The following is a 13,661-nucleotide window of genomic DNA, read 5'->3' as shown; positions in this document are numbered from 1 at the left end:
CCTTACTTGCTAAGTGCCATCCTTTCACATTCAAGAAGAGTGTGCTATAGTTTCTACAACTTCAAAAATAGATGCCAGTACTCCTATAAGTTGTTGAAGATTGTAACGGACCATCAAGTACTAAGCATTTAGAAACACCATTTATACTTGCTGCAACACCAGGAAGTGTTATCACAATCACATGTCTTGTGCCAACGTCCTGGATGCCCTTAAAGGGCCCCTCACCAGGTCTGGCCATATTGAGCTGACAAGTGCAGAACATACAATGCGCACCAATGATCGTGTTTGCAAAGAATTACACTGCTACGTTTCATGGAAAGGTCTGAAATTTCAATACGAACGCAGTTTCCCCTTCTCCTCAAGGCCGCTGCACTCCAAGCAGGACGGTCACACACTCGCGTACCTGCGCCCAAGTACTTGGGCCTGCAGTGTGACGTTGCTCATGGTGACACGTGACCTCGAGAATTATTCAAGGCACCATCTGTTATTTATGTGATCTGTTGTTTGGATTGACGAATTGAAGTTTAGAGACATAATAAAACACGTAAATGGAATGTCTGCACATCTTTGTTTTACTTCGCACCGAAGCAAGAGAGATGTACGTCCATTTCGTCTGCTTGTTCACATGGCCGTGCAGTCACGTGTGCAGGTACCGAAACTATGCCATTTTCTACCGTGTTCCAGCACGTGATCAGGCTCTGCGATCCACTTGTTCTGACTCAGTATTCGTGTAGCACTGAATTATAGCGGTACCTATGTGTCAGCGAGCATTGTTTAACTGCGCGAACAAAAGAACCACAAAGACAGCGAGGGACAAGGACGGGCGCAGACTTGCAACTAAAGTTTAGTCCACAACGTACACATATAAGTACACACCTGACATACACCACTGCGCGTGCGCAAAAAAAAAAAAAAAACGGCAAGGTAAAAGAAAAGTAAAACCTTGTATAAGCGAAACGCGACCTACCTACGCTCGTCAATAAACCTCATCTCACTGTTATGTAAATAAACTGAGGTGTCACTGACACATTCTTGTCCCTTCTTTCTAATATGGTACGCCTCGAGTAGCTCTCTGGCTCGGCTATCTCGGCAGCGGCACAAAATCTTTGCTTCCTTCATGATCGGCTTGCACATGCATGCCAGGCAGTGGACAGGCAGGTGCCCATTCGCTTTATTCCTAATAGACAATTCATGCTCACGCAAGCGCACATTCACACACCTTCCTGTTTGACCTATGTAAACTTTGCCGCATGATAGAGGTATCTGATATACTACTCCAACACTGCAATCTACGTGGGAAATGGAGTGCTTTGTTCCGCACCCTTGGAAGTTATTTTTACTTCTTCCTATTACTAGCTTCTTCCTATTACTATAACTAGCTGTTACTAGTTTTATAGAGTCGAATGACGATATTGGCCATGCTTTTTCCATTGACATAGAAGATTTGTTTTATTCTATCCCTCACGCTGCATTGTTTCAGGCTGTTCAGAAATGTATTGAAGTTAATGGCGAAATGTCTTTTCAGAATTCTACCGGGTTGACTGTTAATAGGTTTTTAGCGTTGCTTGAGTTTTACCTCGAATCTACCTTCATCCAGTTTAAAGAAGACTATTACGTGCAGAAGCAAGGTATATGTATAGGATCTTGCGTAGCTCCTATCTTGTGCAATATTTACTTATCGAAATTTGACAGAGCGGTAAACGAAGGGATCGATCGTGACCTGGTTGTTACCGTGTTCCGTTATGTTGACGATTTTCTTGTTCCTTTAAAAAAGCAAGCCAGTTACACATATGACGACGCCATTGCAGGTGTACTACACATTTTTCAGCGCCTTGGCAAAGGTCTAACATTCACCCATGAACTAACAAAGGATAATAATATTCAGTTTTTAGACAACGCTATAAGCTTCTGTGACGACCATGTGTGCTGGAAATATAACCCAAGATCCCAAAAGAAACTGGTGCCCTACGATTCGGCTCATTCGAAAACGGTAAAGCGGGCAATAGCCACCCAGTGCATCATATCAGCCATAAGAAAGTCCTGCAAGCACAAAATACAGGAAAGCTTTGACAAGCAGATTGTAAGGCTGGAAGAAGCCGGTTTCCCGCAGTCAGTCATTTCAGCAGTAGTGGAGGCAGTGCTTAAGAAGATAAAGATGCAAGGCAATGTTGCTGAAGACGCAAGGGAGCGCAAAAATAAGAAACGGACAGTTGTGAACTATGTTCACAAAACTTCCCACAACTTAAAGAAGGTTGTGAAACGGTATGGAGTTGAGATAGCGCTCTCGGCTCCCGGCAAGCTCGCTGGGCTATGCTCGCGCATAGGAAGAAGTAAAAATAACTTCCAAGGGTGCGGAACAAAGCACTCCATTTCCCACGTAGATTGCAGTGTTGGAGTAGTATATCAGATACCTCTATCATGCGGCAAAGTTTACATAGGTCAAAAAGGAAGGTGTGTGAATGTGCGCTTGCGTGAGCATGAATTGTCTATTAGGAATAAAGCGAATGGGCACCTGCCTGTCCACTGCCTGGCATGCACGTGCAAGCCGATCATGAAGGAAGCAAAGATTTTGTGCCGCTGCCGAGATAGCCGAGCCAGAGAGCTACTCGAGGCGTACCATATTAGAAAGAAGGGATAAGAATGTGTCAGTGACACCTCAGTTTATTTACATAACAGTGAGATGAGGTTTACTGACGAGCGTAGGTAGGTCGCGTTTCGCTTATACAAGGTTTTACTTTTCTTTTACCTTGCCTTATTTTTTTTTGCGCACGCGCAGTGGTGTATGTCAGGTGTGTACTTATATGTGTACGTTGTGGACTAAACTTTAGTTGCAAGTCTGCGCCTGTCCTTGTCCCTCGCTGTCTTTGTGGTTCGTTTGTTCGCGCAGTTAAACAATGCTCGCTAATATCTACCAACTCGCCCAACAACAAGTTCTTCTAAACTACCTATGTGTCCTTGTGCACAGCGTGCAAAATCGTGCACTGTGTGAAACCAGACAATCCCAACAGCTCATGTGCAGCGCCACAAGAAAAGTGAGGAGAAAAGGAAATGAAGGCGGGGCATGTCCGGTATGGGAGAATGCAGGGAAGGAATTTCGCTTGCGGAGGCTAGGCGGGGCGAGTGGAGAGAGTGTCTCGCTATGCAGTGGAGCTCGCCTCCTGAAATCATGAGTCTGTGGAACTGAAATATTTCTATCTCGGCTATTAATAAGCCGATTTGAAACATTTTTGCGGCAGAACGCTTCCTAGAGGACACGTAACAACTTTCAGCGGATAACCAAAATTTGCTATAGGGCCTGGTGAGGGGCCTTTTAAAAGCAACCGTTTTCAACAGGGAAAAATTTTATTTCCACAACACACTGTCTCTGTGATCACAATTTTCATCAGTTCCATCTCCTAGGCTCATGAGCTCATTCAACTTCCAGCAAACAAGCTGCCTAATTCAAGCACGAGAAACAAAAAACGCTAAGAATTCTAATAGACAAATGCAAGAAGGCAGACAGATATCCCCCAGAAATTGAAGATAAATAGGAGAAAATTGTAAGACAACTAGGCGAGAAAGTTGTGGGAAAGGAAACAAACAACACAGAAAGAAATGCTCGAAATCTTCCGAGGACTTTGAAAACGCCCTTCACAACACCCGATGCAATTCCTTCGCCATGCCCAAGCCTTTCATTTGTTTCACTATATTCCGAGCTTTGTGCAGAGACCTGCATTATTCCTTTAATATTATTTGAAAAAATGCTTTCACCTGCAAAGGAGAAATGAGCACACAGAGCACTAGTGATAATGAGGCTTTCCTGAAGTGAGCTTGCCCCTACCTTCTCCCTGAGCAGCTCCTTGAAGGCCTCAATGGCCTCTTTCTTGTCCTTGAACTCAATGGGCCTGTCCTTGGTCTCCTCCTCATCACTCGACCTGCAGTTGTTGGCAGCACTGCATCTCAGTTTCCTGCCACACTACTAGAAAAGTAATGTTCAGTTTCTCTTCCTCTGCTTTTAGTGACGTATCTGTGTTGAGCCAGCATGCATCTACAGTCGACAACCGATAATCTGGACTCCAAGGCAGACATAAATAAGCCCAAACTATCGAATGTCTGAAAAAACTAATGTATCTAAAAAAGATTTCTTTATTTAATTTAAGGCCCCTGTTCAAAGAAGAAGTGGTCGATCCATTGCTGCACGTAATTCCGCTTTTGGGCAACCAAGTCCACCAGTATTTCTGCCAGTTCTGTGTTGTCTCTGTATGCCAATGCAAGGACTGCAAATCCTCCCATCAGATACGCATGTGAAGGCTCCGGCGTACACGGCACATCATTATCGTCCATGTTAAAGTCGCAGCTTGACGGTGGGAGAACTTGCTAAATTGTTTCATCATCGTTCAGTTCAGCACACGACAACACCGTGCTGTCATCTGCAAGGTCTTCAAATGTAACGGTGGCACGAATCAGCACACCACAGCCTAGCAGGTCATCAGTGATGTCCGCATTTGAGCTCATCATGGTAGGTGGCAGCTCAGGCTCTTCAGTTGCAGAGCTGGGCTCATTCGGACTGCGAGGGTACCGTTGGCACCATTTGGCACGGCCTGTCGATAACTTTACAGGAAAGACTTCTTGGAGCCAGCAGAGCGCTGTCTGGAATGCATACTAAACAAACAAATAAGCGCAGAATGTGGAATGCTGTCTGGAAGGCAAATTCAACAAACAAGAGAGGTCCCGGACCAGGACAAATTTTTCTTCAACTGCGAGGCTTTACTTTCGAGGAACCCGTATGGGTTTCCTTTGTAGCAAATGTTACGAATGGGTGGATGTCTGATTTTCCCTTTATTAATAACGCAATACTAGAATGAAGCTTATTTTCTGTCGGTTCACATGTTCTGAGAAAACAGAATGTTTCGACACCAACATTCAGTACATCGCCCAACTGTGATCGTATGATACATTTTCTAGCTGCTAGACCACATGTAAAAAAGAAAATGCACGAGGCGTGCACAATCGAAAACAGTAGCCGCCCGGCATGGTAGCTCTACTTCAATACTTGCTCGCCCATCTCATGTGAAGACAAGTGTGCATACCCAGTTTTTTTATTCTGGTAGCAGCAAATCACTTCTATGATCGTCACGCGCCGCATTCAGAGTTGTCCCTGCCAACAGTATATTGCTATACACATCTTCACCTATGTTTCACAACGCACCGCGCCACCACACCGTTACAAGTGTACTGCATGCTTTTAATAGGCGGTAACCAAAACACACCGCTGTTCCCTGCTGCAGACTGCGATTGTATGATACCTTTCCCAGCCACTAGAGCCCGTGTAAACAAGAAAAGGCGCTCGGCACATACGACTGAGAAGATCAGCCACCCACCACATCAGTTTCCCTGCAATATTCGCACGCGCGCCTCATGTGAAAACGCCGGCACGCAGTCAATTTTTTATTCCGGTACCAGGAAATCTCCTCCCGGGACGTTGCACACTGCATTCACAGGTATCACTACCAAATCTAAAGCGATAAGTATCGTCATCTATCTATTTTACAGCACATAGGACATAGTGCCTCTGGTAGCGTTCTGCATGCTTTTAGTAGACGATAACTCAAATGCGACGCCATTCCCTGCTGCAGGCAGCACGATGTGAGCATCACATTTCACTCCGGTGGCTCATAGTGTTGCCCACCAGCTCGATTTCGTTTCGGTTTCCCATGGCCATCTTAAAGCACCACACGATAGAAAAACAACAAAACGTGTCTCGGGCCACCGGAGCCCCACCAGTTCGACGTGCGTCAGCATCTCGTGCCTCGTTCTGCAACAACCTGTGCATCGCTTCGCATTACGAAGATGTCAACTACAGTTGAGTCTGTTAAATTTTTTAGTTACATTGGATCGTACACTTCCTGGTTAGCACGTTTTTTTCTCGCTTTTCGTTCCAAAATGTATGAACAAGGTTCTACTGCACTTTGTTATAAAGGCATTCGACTATATTTGCTTACACATACCTGCCCAACCTATGAATATTCAAATTTGTTTAAATGCAAAATGCAAAGAGGGGTGACATCAAGCATTATATTGAAGTGTGCACTGAGCGCACACCTTTTATGGGATATATACTATAAGCACAATATGTTTAGTTACTTTGTTGAGTAACAAAATGAGTTGCCTTTAGACTGACAAGCAACATATAATTTTTAAATCACAGTGACTTTTTCAGCTACTTTTGTCACTGTTGATTTTACATGCTACAGGAACTTCTCTAGACAAACTTGCTCAGAGCAACTACCCTTCTAGTATATGGTGACTAATGCTGCCACAAAATAGCGACACAGATACTACCACAATTTCTTGGATGCACTTATCATCTTGCGCCACCCAATCCTTTGACACCTTTAAAACTCCCTTGCGAACCAATCCTATATTTTGCAAAATTTGATGCAGCATTCGTAAAAATTGTAGAATGCACTCAAATTATAATAAACTTCACAAAAAGAAAGTCGCAGTTTCATCCAAAGGCTGAAGCATTGAATGCAACAAATTAATAGATAGTTATATGAAGCAAGAGTAGTAGGTTTATGGCCGTATAAACTTGTAAGCATTTCTTTACTAACTGAATTAACAAGCATGGTGTCAGCGCACACAGGCAAACATGAACACATCCCACTCGATAACCGCGGACGCTCGCTGTCAAAATGCTGGCATGAGCAAGTGAGGCAGCAGCAGTGAGCGAAGTGACTTTCGTGCTGTCTATCACTTCGGCACGAACGGCGCTGAGAAAACAGCGTGCACAAAGGTATGAATCATATGCAGATCGCTTTCAAGATACAGAACGCACGACCACGCAAAGTACGCAGTTGCTGGCGGAGTAGAAGCTGCCCTGCCCCCTTCCCTCACGCGCTGCCTACCCGCTTTCCCTCCATTTTGCATGCAAATTGTGCCACGATCGTCAATTCCTCTTGAGCCCTGATGTGAAATACACAGTTGCTGCCAGAGCCCAATGCTGCCCCCTCCCTCCCATCCCCCCTGGCCTTTCGCGTGACGGAAGATGCCACATTTTCTCTATGCCTTTTGGGCGCCAGATTGAGCCATGATCGTCAGCTGCACTCGCGTGCTTTCACTTGCACATACATCATACGGCTCACGCTGACAGTGTTATCACCTTTGGACTTTATACGGAACATAACGACGATGGAAAAAATGCACCTGGAGTGTCCATATCACTGCTATCGCAATAAAAGTTGGGAGAGTTGGCACGTATGCTTACAGATTTCTGCTTTTTGTTGTGCTCTAATATATTGGAAGCGACACATATTGGGGAACAGCCCAGCCCAGCATGTGTCGGCAAAATGGGCACTGCAGAAATGGGCACTGTTTCAACAGATGTCAGCCTAGATTGGGCATTCGAGGCCCAGTTGCCGATGAGTCGCTTGTGCAAATACGAAAGGCAAGCCTCCTGTGATGTCTAGCCGTTAACTATCACACCGGCCAGGGGCAATTTTGAAGTAAATTGCTTTCTTCGGCTTTCAACTTTTTTCGTGGTCGGTGGTTGGTGGATGGTGGTCGGACTTGCACCAGCGATACAAAGACACCGATGCAATGGGCATGCACACTTGCACAACCGACTTTCAGGATGCGTTCGTCACCAAATGCCAAATATTGTTACAGCTCTTTGAGATGCACATGCTATCGTGAAAGCTTTCGGGTGTCTGAAGGTCTGCAGGTTGCCTTCCACACCAGAGTTATGCCACTGGAGACAACACACGCAAGATGAATCGGCTTACATGTAAAGCCCTGCAGTAGGCGTAACCAGGATGATGATGATGATGATGATGATGATGACGACGACGACGAAGACGACGACGACGACGACGACGACGACGACATGTAAAGCCACCTGATACTCCCAATACAAATGTGCTGGTTAATGGCCCCGTTCTTTATGGAATTACACAATGAAACAACAAACGCTACCAAAATATCCTCACTGCAACAAATATGAGCCTCAAAGTGCATCATTTTTTAAAACGCGAATAGCTTTCTAGAAGAATTCAGCTAGTTGCTTACAGTGAAATCATTGTCGATGATTTCTGCGTAATTTTATGTCTCATCCACACTGCTTAAGCCATTACAGCTATCACCGCTTAGTTAGATGTCGGCAAGAAAAGTTATGGCTTAGTGCCAAGCTGAAAATAATGAATTTGCAGTTTTCCAAATATCACTAAGAAAGCTGAGAATCTGCCTTGCCAATGAAGCTAGTAGTATACAGGGGCAACCTGAATGGCGATAACTGTTCCCAAATGCTATTTTTTTAAACATAATACGTTGGGATCATGCACAAAAAAAATAGAGTGAAGCACTGCAACATGTCTGAAATTTTGGTCCCTGTTATACGTTAGTTCTACGGAGAAGTGGATGGTGTACCATAGGAATCTATAACTGAGCAAACTTTATCAAAGATATGCCAACAGATAAATTAGTTGGCAATCAGCATTTATGTTTACTTCTGCCTCTCTTTGTGTTTATCATTTCTCACTGCATCCCAGCCATTGTTTTTGTTACAGCATTGCAGCCAGCACCGAGAGCACCATGACCTTTGGGTACAGTGGCTGCACTTACTTCTCTTCTTCTTCACCTCCCTGCTGCTGCTGCTGCTGCTGTTGCGGCTGCTGCGGTGGCTGCTGTGGCAGCTGCTGTGGCTGCTGGGGTTGCTGCGGTGGCTGTACCTGTGGCGGTGCCTGCTGAGGTTGCTGTGGCTGCACAGCCACACTGCCCGCAGGGTCTGCTGGTGCACTGCTTGGCAGCTGAATGTTGGCCACACTGTCTTCTTCCCTGTAACAACGCACGGTTGACCTGCCTTGCCACAGAAACTGTTCAGCATGCCCCTGACATCGCATATCTTGAACAAGCATACTGGGTGAGGAATGTAATGAAAAATGCGAGCACATGTCTCATGCAACATGCCACACCACCCATGGACATCAATAAATATAAGGTAAATACAAAGGCACCATTTGGAGCACACTGTCATTTACAGATGCTAGGTGCTTCTTAAGTACAACAGCAAAGCAAAATTCACTAGCTGGCCTAAACATGACCAGATGCAATCATCCGCTGCTGATCATTGCAAACCTTGTAAACTGCCCCAGATAATTTGCAGAGACAGCCAGGTCAGATGGATTGCCTCTGTTTATTTGAGGTTTCCATGGCTGTGCATGGGCTCTGAGGAGATGAAGACTACAGTGCTAGGGTCGCAGTCACATTTGTCTAGGCCTGGTTCACCGAGTGAAGCTTGCATTCTCTCTGGATCTGATGGCAAATAGGGCTGCCACAAGTTCTAAACGAATGTGATCAGTTCATCCAAACAATGTTGTTAGGAGTGCATGGACAACTCACTTTGCAGCAAGCCAGACAGTATACAGGCTGTACAGCGTGAGGCACCACCAAATGCACTTTTCACACCTGTTTCATATTGCTACAAGCCAGTAGTTACAATGAAGGAGAGGCCAGCGGTGTAAAGACGACGACGATTAGAGGCTAGTGTGGGTTGTTGCCTTTTGGCCAAGTGCAGCATATTCGCTTGTAAATATACATGTTGAGTCGACTCTCGTTACAACGGACCCTGATAATCCTATAAAAAATGTCCGTTTTGTCTGAAGTCCATAATATCTGAAACGCCTCACTTCCGAAACTTTCGTTGAAATGTCTAACAACTTTATTGCAAAGAGTGAGTGACAATCTCGCTCACTCCAGCCCCATCGCAACATGGCACACCGCTCATACAGCAGTGCAGTATGACAAAAAATTTTATTATAAGTTATTTTGCTATTATGAAGAAAACAAGCAGAATAATCAACGAACGACATGGTTAAAAAGAAGCAGTTTACAACCTCCCACAGGAAAAATGCAAGAGCTACAAAGCAAATAACCAAACTTACTTGCTGGATTCTCCTTGGGCAGCAATTGTGGCTGCAGAAAAGAAAAACAGATGAAAGCTTCAGAGATCTTTGAGGCCACATAAAAGACTTACTAAGCCCTGCTACTTAACCACAACAAAACAATGCAATAGAGAAGTATTGCAATACGCAGTAGAACATCAACTTATAAGAAATGCTGTCCATATACAGTATTACTCATTAATTCAAATTTCCTGGGGATGCTACGAAAATTCTAATTATACAAAATTCACTCTAATGAAAGTCTTCTAATGAAAGTTCATCTTAATCAAAGTGCGATAAAACCTCCAGGTACTAAACAAATGTTCCAGAACTCGTTAGCTTATCAAACAACTGAGCTTATGGGGTCACTAAAGGCAAATACTTAGTCGACGTGGACTGTTTAAGTACTATTCCAGAAACCTCGCAACGCTTGTCTCATCCCAAGGAAAGACTTAGTTTACGAAAAAATTGCATCTGAGGGTCCGAATACCTTTTTTGAAATTCAAATCTCCCGCCACCTAACCAAGGGAGTGGTGACATTGCATATGCCATCACCACCCTTTGCCGTCGTCGGTGAGTAAAACTATAGTAAAACGGTGCCCGACAGGCAGCGGCACTGAGCCAAGACAGAGTGTTGGATTCGCTGCTGGAGCTGCTTTTTGGTCAAGCGGCATAGACCATTCGAGCATCCCGCAACATAACATGGAAGTTAAATTCTGTGCTACTTGCAGCTTGTGCGCGGTTCACGAGCCAGCAAATGAGCACAGCACTTCGCGATAACAAAACTGCTTAAACGTGAAAGCATGGGCGGCGCAGAGTGGAGCGAAAACGAAGCCTCTCGACCGCCCGCATCGTTGTGAAGGATAATTTCAATTAGTGCCTATTTCTAAAAATGAGATGGAACTGTAGAAGTAGGACTTTATTTCGTCTTATAATACAATACAATTATGTTTTTTGCAACGAGTCGTTGAGTACTAGTAACAGAATTTAATTGAGGAGTGCTTTCGTCATCAGGCAAGTACTTGAATGTCCCGGGGGAGTCTCTAATCATGTCCTGCATTTACCTCAGTTTCTCGGTTATTCAGGCTCTGTTCACGATAATATCTACGCCTCAGAGATTCTCAAGAACTAATCTATCACTTAAGCTTGACTTAATATTAAGCTTTAGTGTCCCTTTAAGAGTTCATCTTAAATGGAGTCCACCATACAAGATATGCAACTGTGCGTGCACTGTTTGATAACTCAACCCTTGTGGGAGCTCCATTTAATGGACCCAATACTTATGCACTATTGCTAGCCCTTGGGCCATAAGCCTCAAGCACACTTTGACCCACGATATAGCTATGTAAAGCCAACCACAAAAGTTTGCGGAGCACTGAAGCAGTGAAAAACTCAAATTTTGTTTCAACTTCACCACTCAGCTTAGAATTTTGGCAAGCTGTGTAGGGGTTTTATAAGAAGCCATCTACTACACTTCTCTATTCAGAGGTGGCTTCATTGGCTGCAGTGCAGTTTAGTTTTTAGTTTCTTTCTCAGATCCCATGCTCCAAAAACATATGCAGTGGGGATACATCAACATCTTTCATGGCCCGTGGTAAGATATTTGATTCATGAAACAGTTCATGCTACCAGGAGGAATGGCCACTTTGCCAAGCCGGGGTGGGAGAAGTGCTCTGAAAGTAGCTCTTCCCATTGTGACACAGGCAAGTGGGTAAACCCCACTCAGTTACCTTTAAGCTCTTCAAGCTCCTTAGGAATGGTCCAGCGAGACTCCTTTGTAAGGACGTTGTGGAAGTATGTTCGGCCCGTGTCTGACTTGTACTCCTTCCAGGGGCACTGAGACAGCAGCAACTGTGCCATAAAAACATACATGTAAGCTCACAGATGATCATGCCTACACACCCCACCACTCCATTGCAGAAGTGGTACCGTTTCCTGCGCCCAATACAACTAACAGGATACAACAGACAACAACAAAGACATTTATATTGCTGTTCCAGAGCACATTACTGTTTTCTACAAGATGGCAAGAGATGTAGTTGGAAATCTGCAGCACCATTTTGAATGTGAGGACCATGCAGAATTATTGAGTATTCTTTGACGCATGAACTCAACTTTGCAAAAAAGAAGGTACAGTAAAACCTCATTAAACTGTACCCGCTTAAACAGTAGTTTTATTTTAAAAGTAGTAAAGTCAAATCCCTGACTCAGCGGCCATTGAACATAATATGTTTTGTACCCGCATAAACCGTACCAGCTTACTGCGTACGTGTCGGTTAACGTGTACTGTTTCCACTTTTCGTTGCGCAGACACGGCGGTGCGTCGTCTCCATCAGGCGGCCCGGCAGAACAACAAGCCTCAGAGATTGGAACAACGGCATCCAAGCGCCCTGTGCGTTTGCACATGAAGCCACATCAACATCATTTCGGCGCCGTGCCAGAGGGCGTTGTGGCATCGTGCAAGGGACCCACTGACCAAAGGTCAGTGGGTCGCCTCGCATTGGGCGCTCACGAGAAGACTACAAATAAAGCTGTGCAGGGGGATATGGGCTGGACTAGTTTTGAAGTGAGGGAAGCTCGCAGTAAAATTGAGTATGAAGAACGGCTGAGGAATATGGAAGAAAGTAAATGGGCTGGGAGAGTGTTCAGGTATCTGTACAGGCAAAACATTGATTCACAGTGGAGGAAAAGAACTAGGAAGCTTACCAGCAAGTATGCAGCCTGTGGGGTGGGCAACACAGCAACAAGGAAGGTCAAGCGGAAAGTCAGAGAGGCTGAATTAATCTCATGGGTGGCGGTAATGGAAAAGAAACCTGCCATGAGTAACTACTTAAGAGGAAAAAACGAAATCAGGAAAAGACCATTTATGATAACTCAAAGGGAAGCGCATTACTTTTCGAAGCGAGATCGGGAAGCCTTAGAACACGCACCTATAAAACGAGATATAAGAAGGAAAAAGAAGCATGTGCTTGCTGCGGTAAAGCTAGGGAAACGACGGAGCATATTTTATTAGAATGTGAAGACGTCTACCCAGCGGTCGATTTAGGCACCACTGGCCTCCTTGAAGCCCTTGGGTTCAGCGGGAGCACTGGTAAAGCAAACAGGTCCGCAATAGACATTAGTAAGAGGCGACTGGAGGATTGATGGAAGAAAAGTAGGGAAACGACAAAAGACGGAGACGTACAAAAGCACAGTTCGCAATAGGGGATAAGAAAATTTGGACGTGGTAGTTCATAGTGTTTTTTTTTTCCATTGGTTAACCTAGGTAGGATATTAGGCAGCATAGTAGCAAGAGCTTGGTGGGGCAACCCACCGCCCCGTTCCAAAGGGGACGCTCATAACATCCATCCATACATCCATCCAGGGAGGACTCGCGTCATGCCGAAGCTCGGATAAAAAAGACGCCGGGTGCTCAGCATAGAAGAAAAATTAGACATCATCCGTACTATCGAATGTGACATGAAGAAGTCAGCGCTGGCACGCGACAGGGATCTGCTGTTGACTACGGTGTGTGGCACTTGGAATGCGAAGAAGTTGCTCGGCAGCGCTGCTGCGACCGCGAAGAGATGTCGGCTACGAGGTTCGACTTTTCGCCATTGTTGCCTCTGTTGTTGCCAAAGTGTCGACTAGCGAAAGTGATGAGGCCAACATGGAAAACAACAGCACGGGCGATTCAGGCCCGACAGTGGCAGAAGCTGTGGGTTACGTCAGCCTCATGAATGCAACCGTCGTGACGAGAACAGC

At 45.1% G+C, this 13,661-nt stretch overlaps 1 protein-coding gene across 4 annotated transcripts in view; it reads right to left on the bottom strand.

Moving 5' to 3' along the window:
• Positions 1 to 13,661, bottom strand: part of Prp40 (pre-mRNA processing factor 40) — a 72,098-nt gene that overhangs the window by 34,251 nt on the left and 24,186 nt on the right. For all 4 annotated transcript variants that reach the window (XM_075681731.1, XM_075681734.1, XM_075681732.1 and 1 more), the window contains exons 6-9: positions 11,648 to 11,768; positions 9,918 to 9,948; positions 8,599 to 8,811; positions 3,821 to 3,914 (exon numbers count right to left, since the gene is read on the bottom strand). In XM_075681731.1, coding sequence (XP_075537846.1) covers positions 3,821 to 3,914; positions 8,599 to 8,811; positions 9,918 to 9,948; positions 11,648 to 11,768 — 459 coding nt within the window. The remainder of the gene's footprint in view (positions 1 to 3,820; positions 3,915 to 8,598; positions 8,812 to 9,917; positions 9,949 to 11,647; positions 11,769 to 13,661) is intronic.

This window comes from Dermacentor variabilis, chromosome 2 (assembly GCF_050947875.1).
Source record: "Dermacentor variabilis isolate Ectoservices chromosome 2, ASM5094787v1, whole genome shotgun sequence".
In the NCBI taxonomy this organism is placed as follows: Eukaryota; Metazoa; Arthropoda; class Arachnida; order Ixodida; family Ixodidae; genus Dermacentor; species Dermacentor variabilis.
The sequence above is the reverse complement of the archived record's forward strand: the minus strand, read 5'-3'. Positions and strand labels throughout refer to the sequence as shown.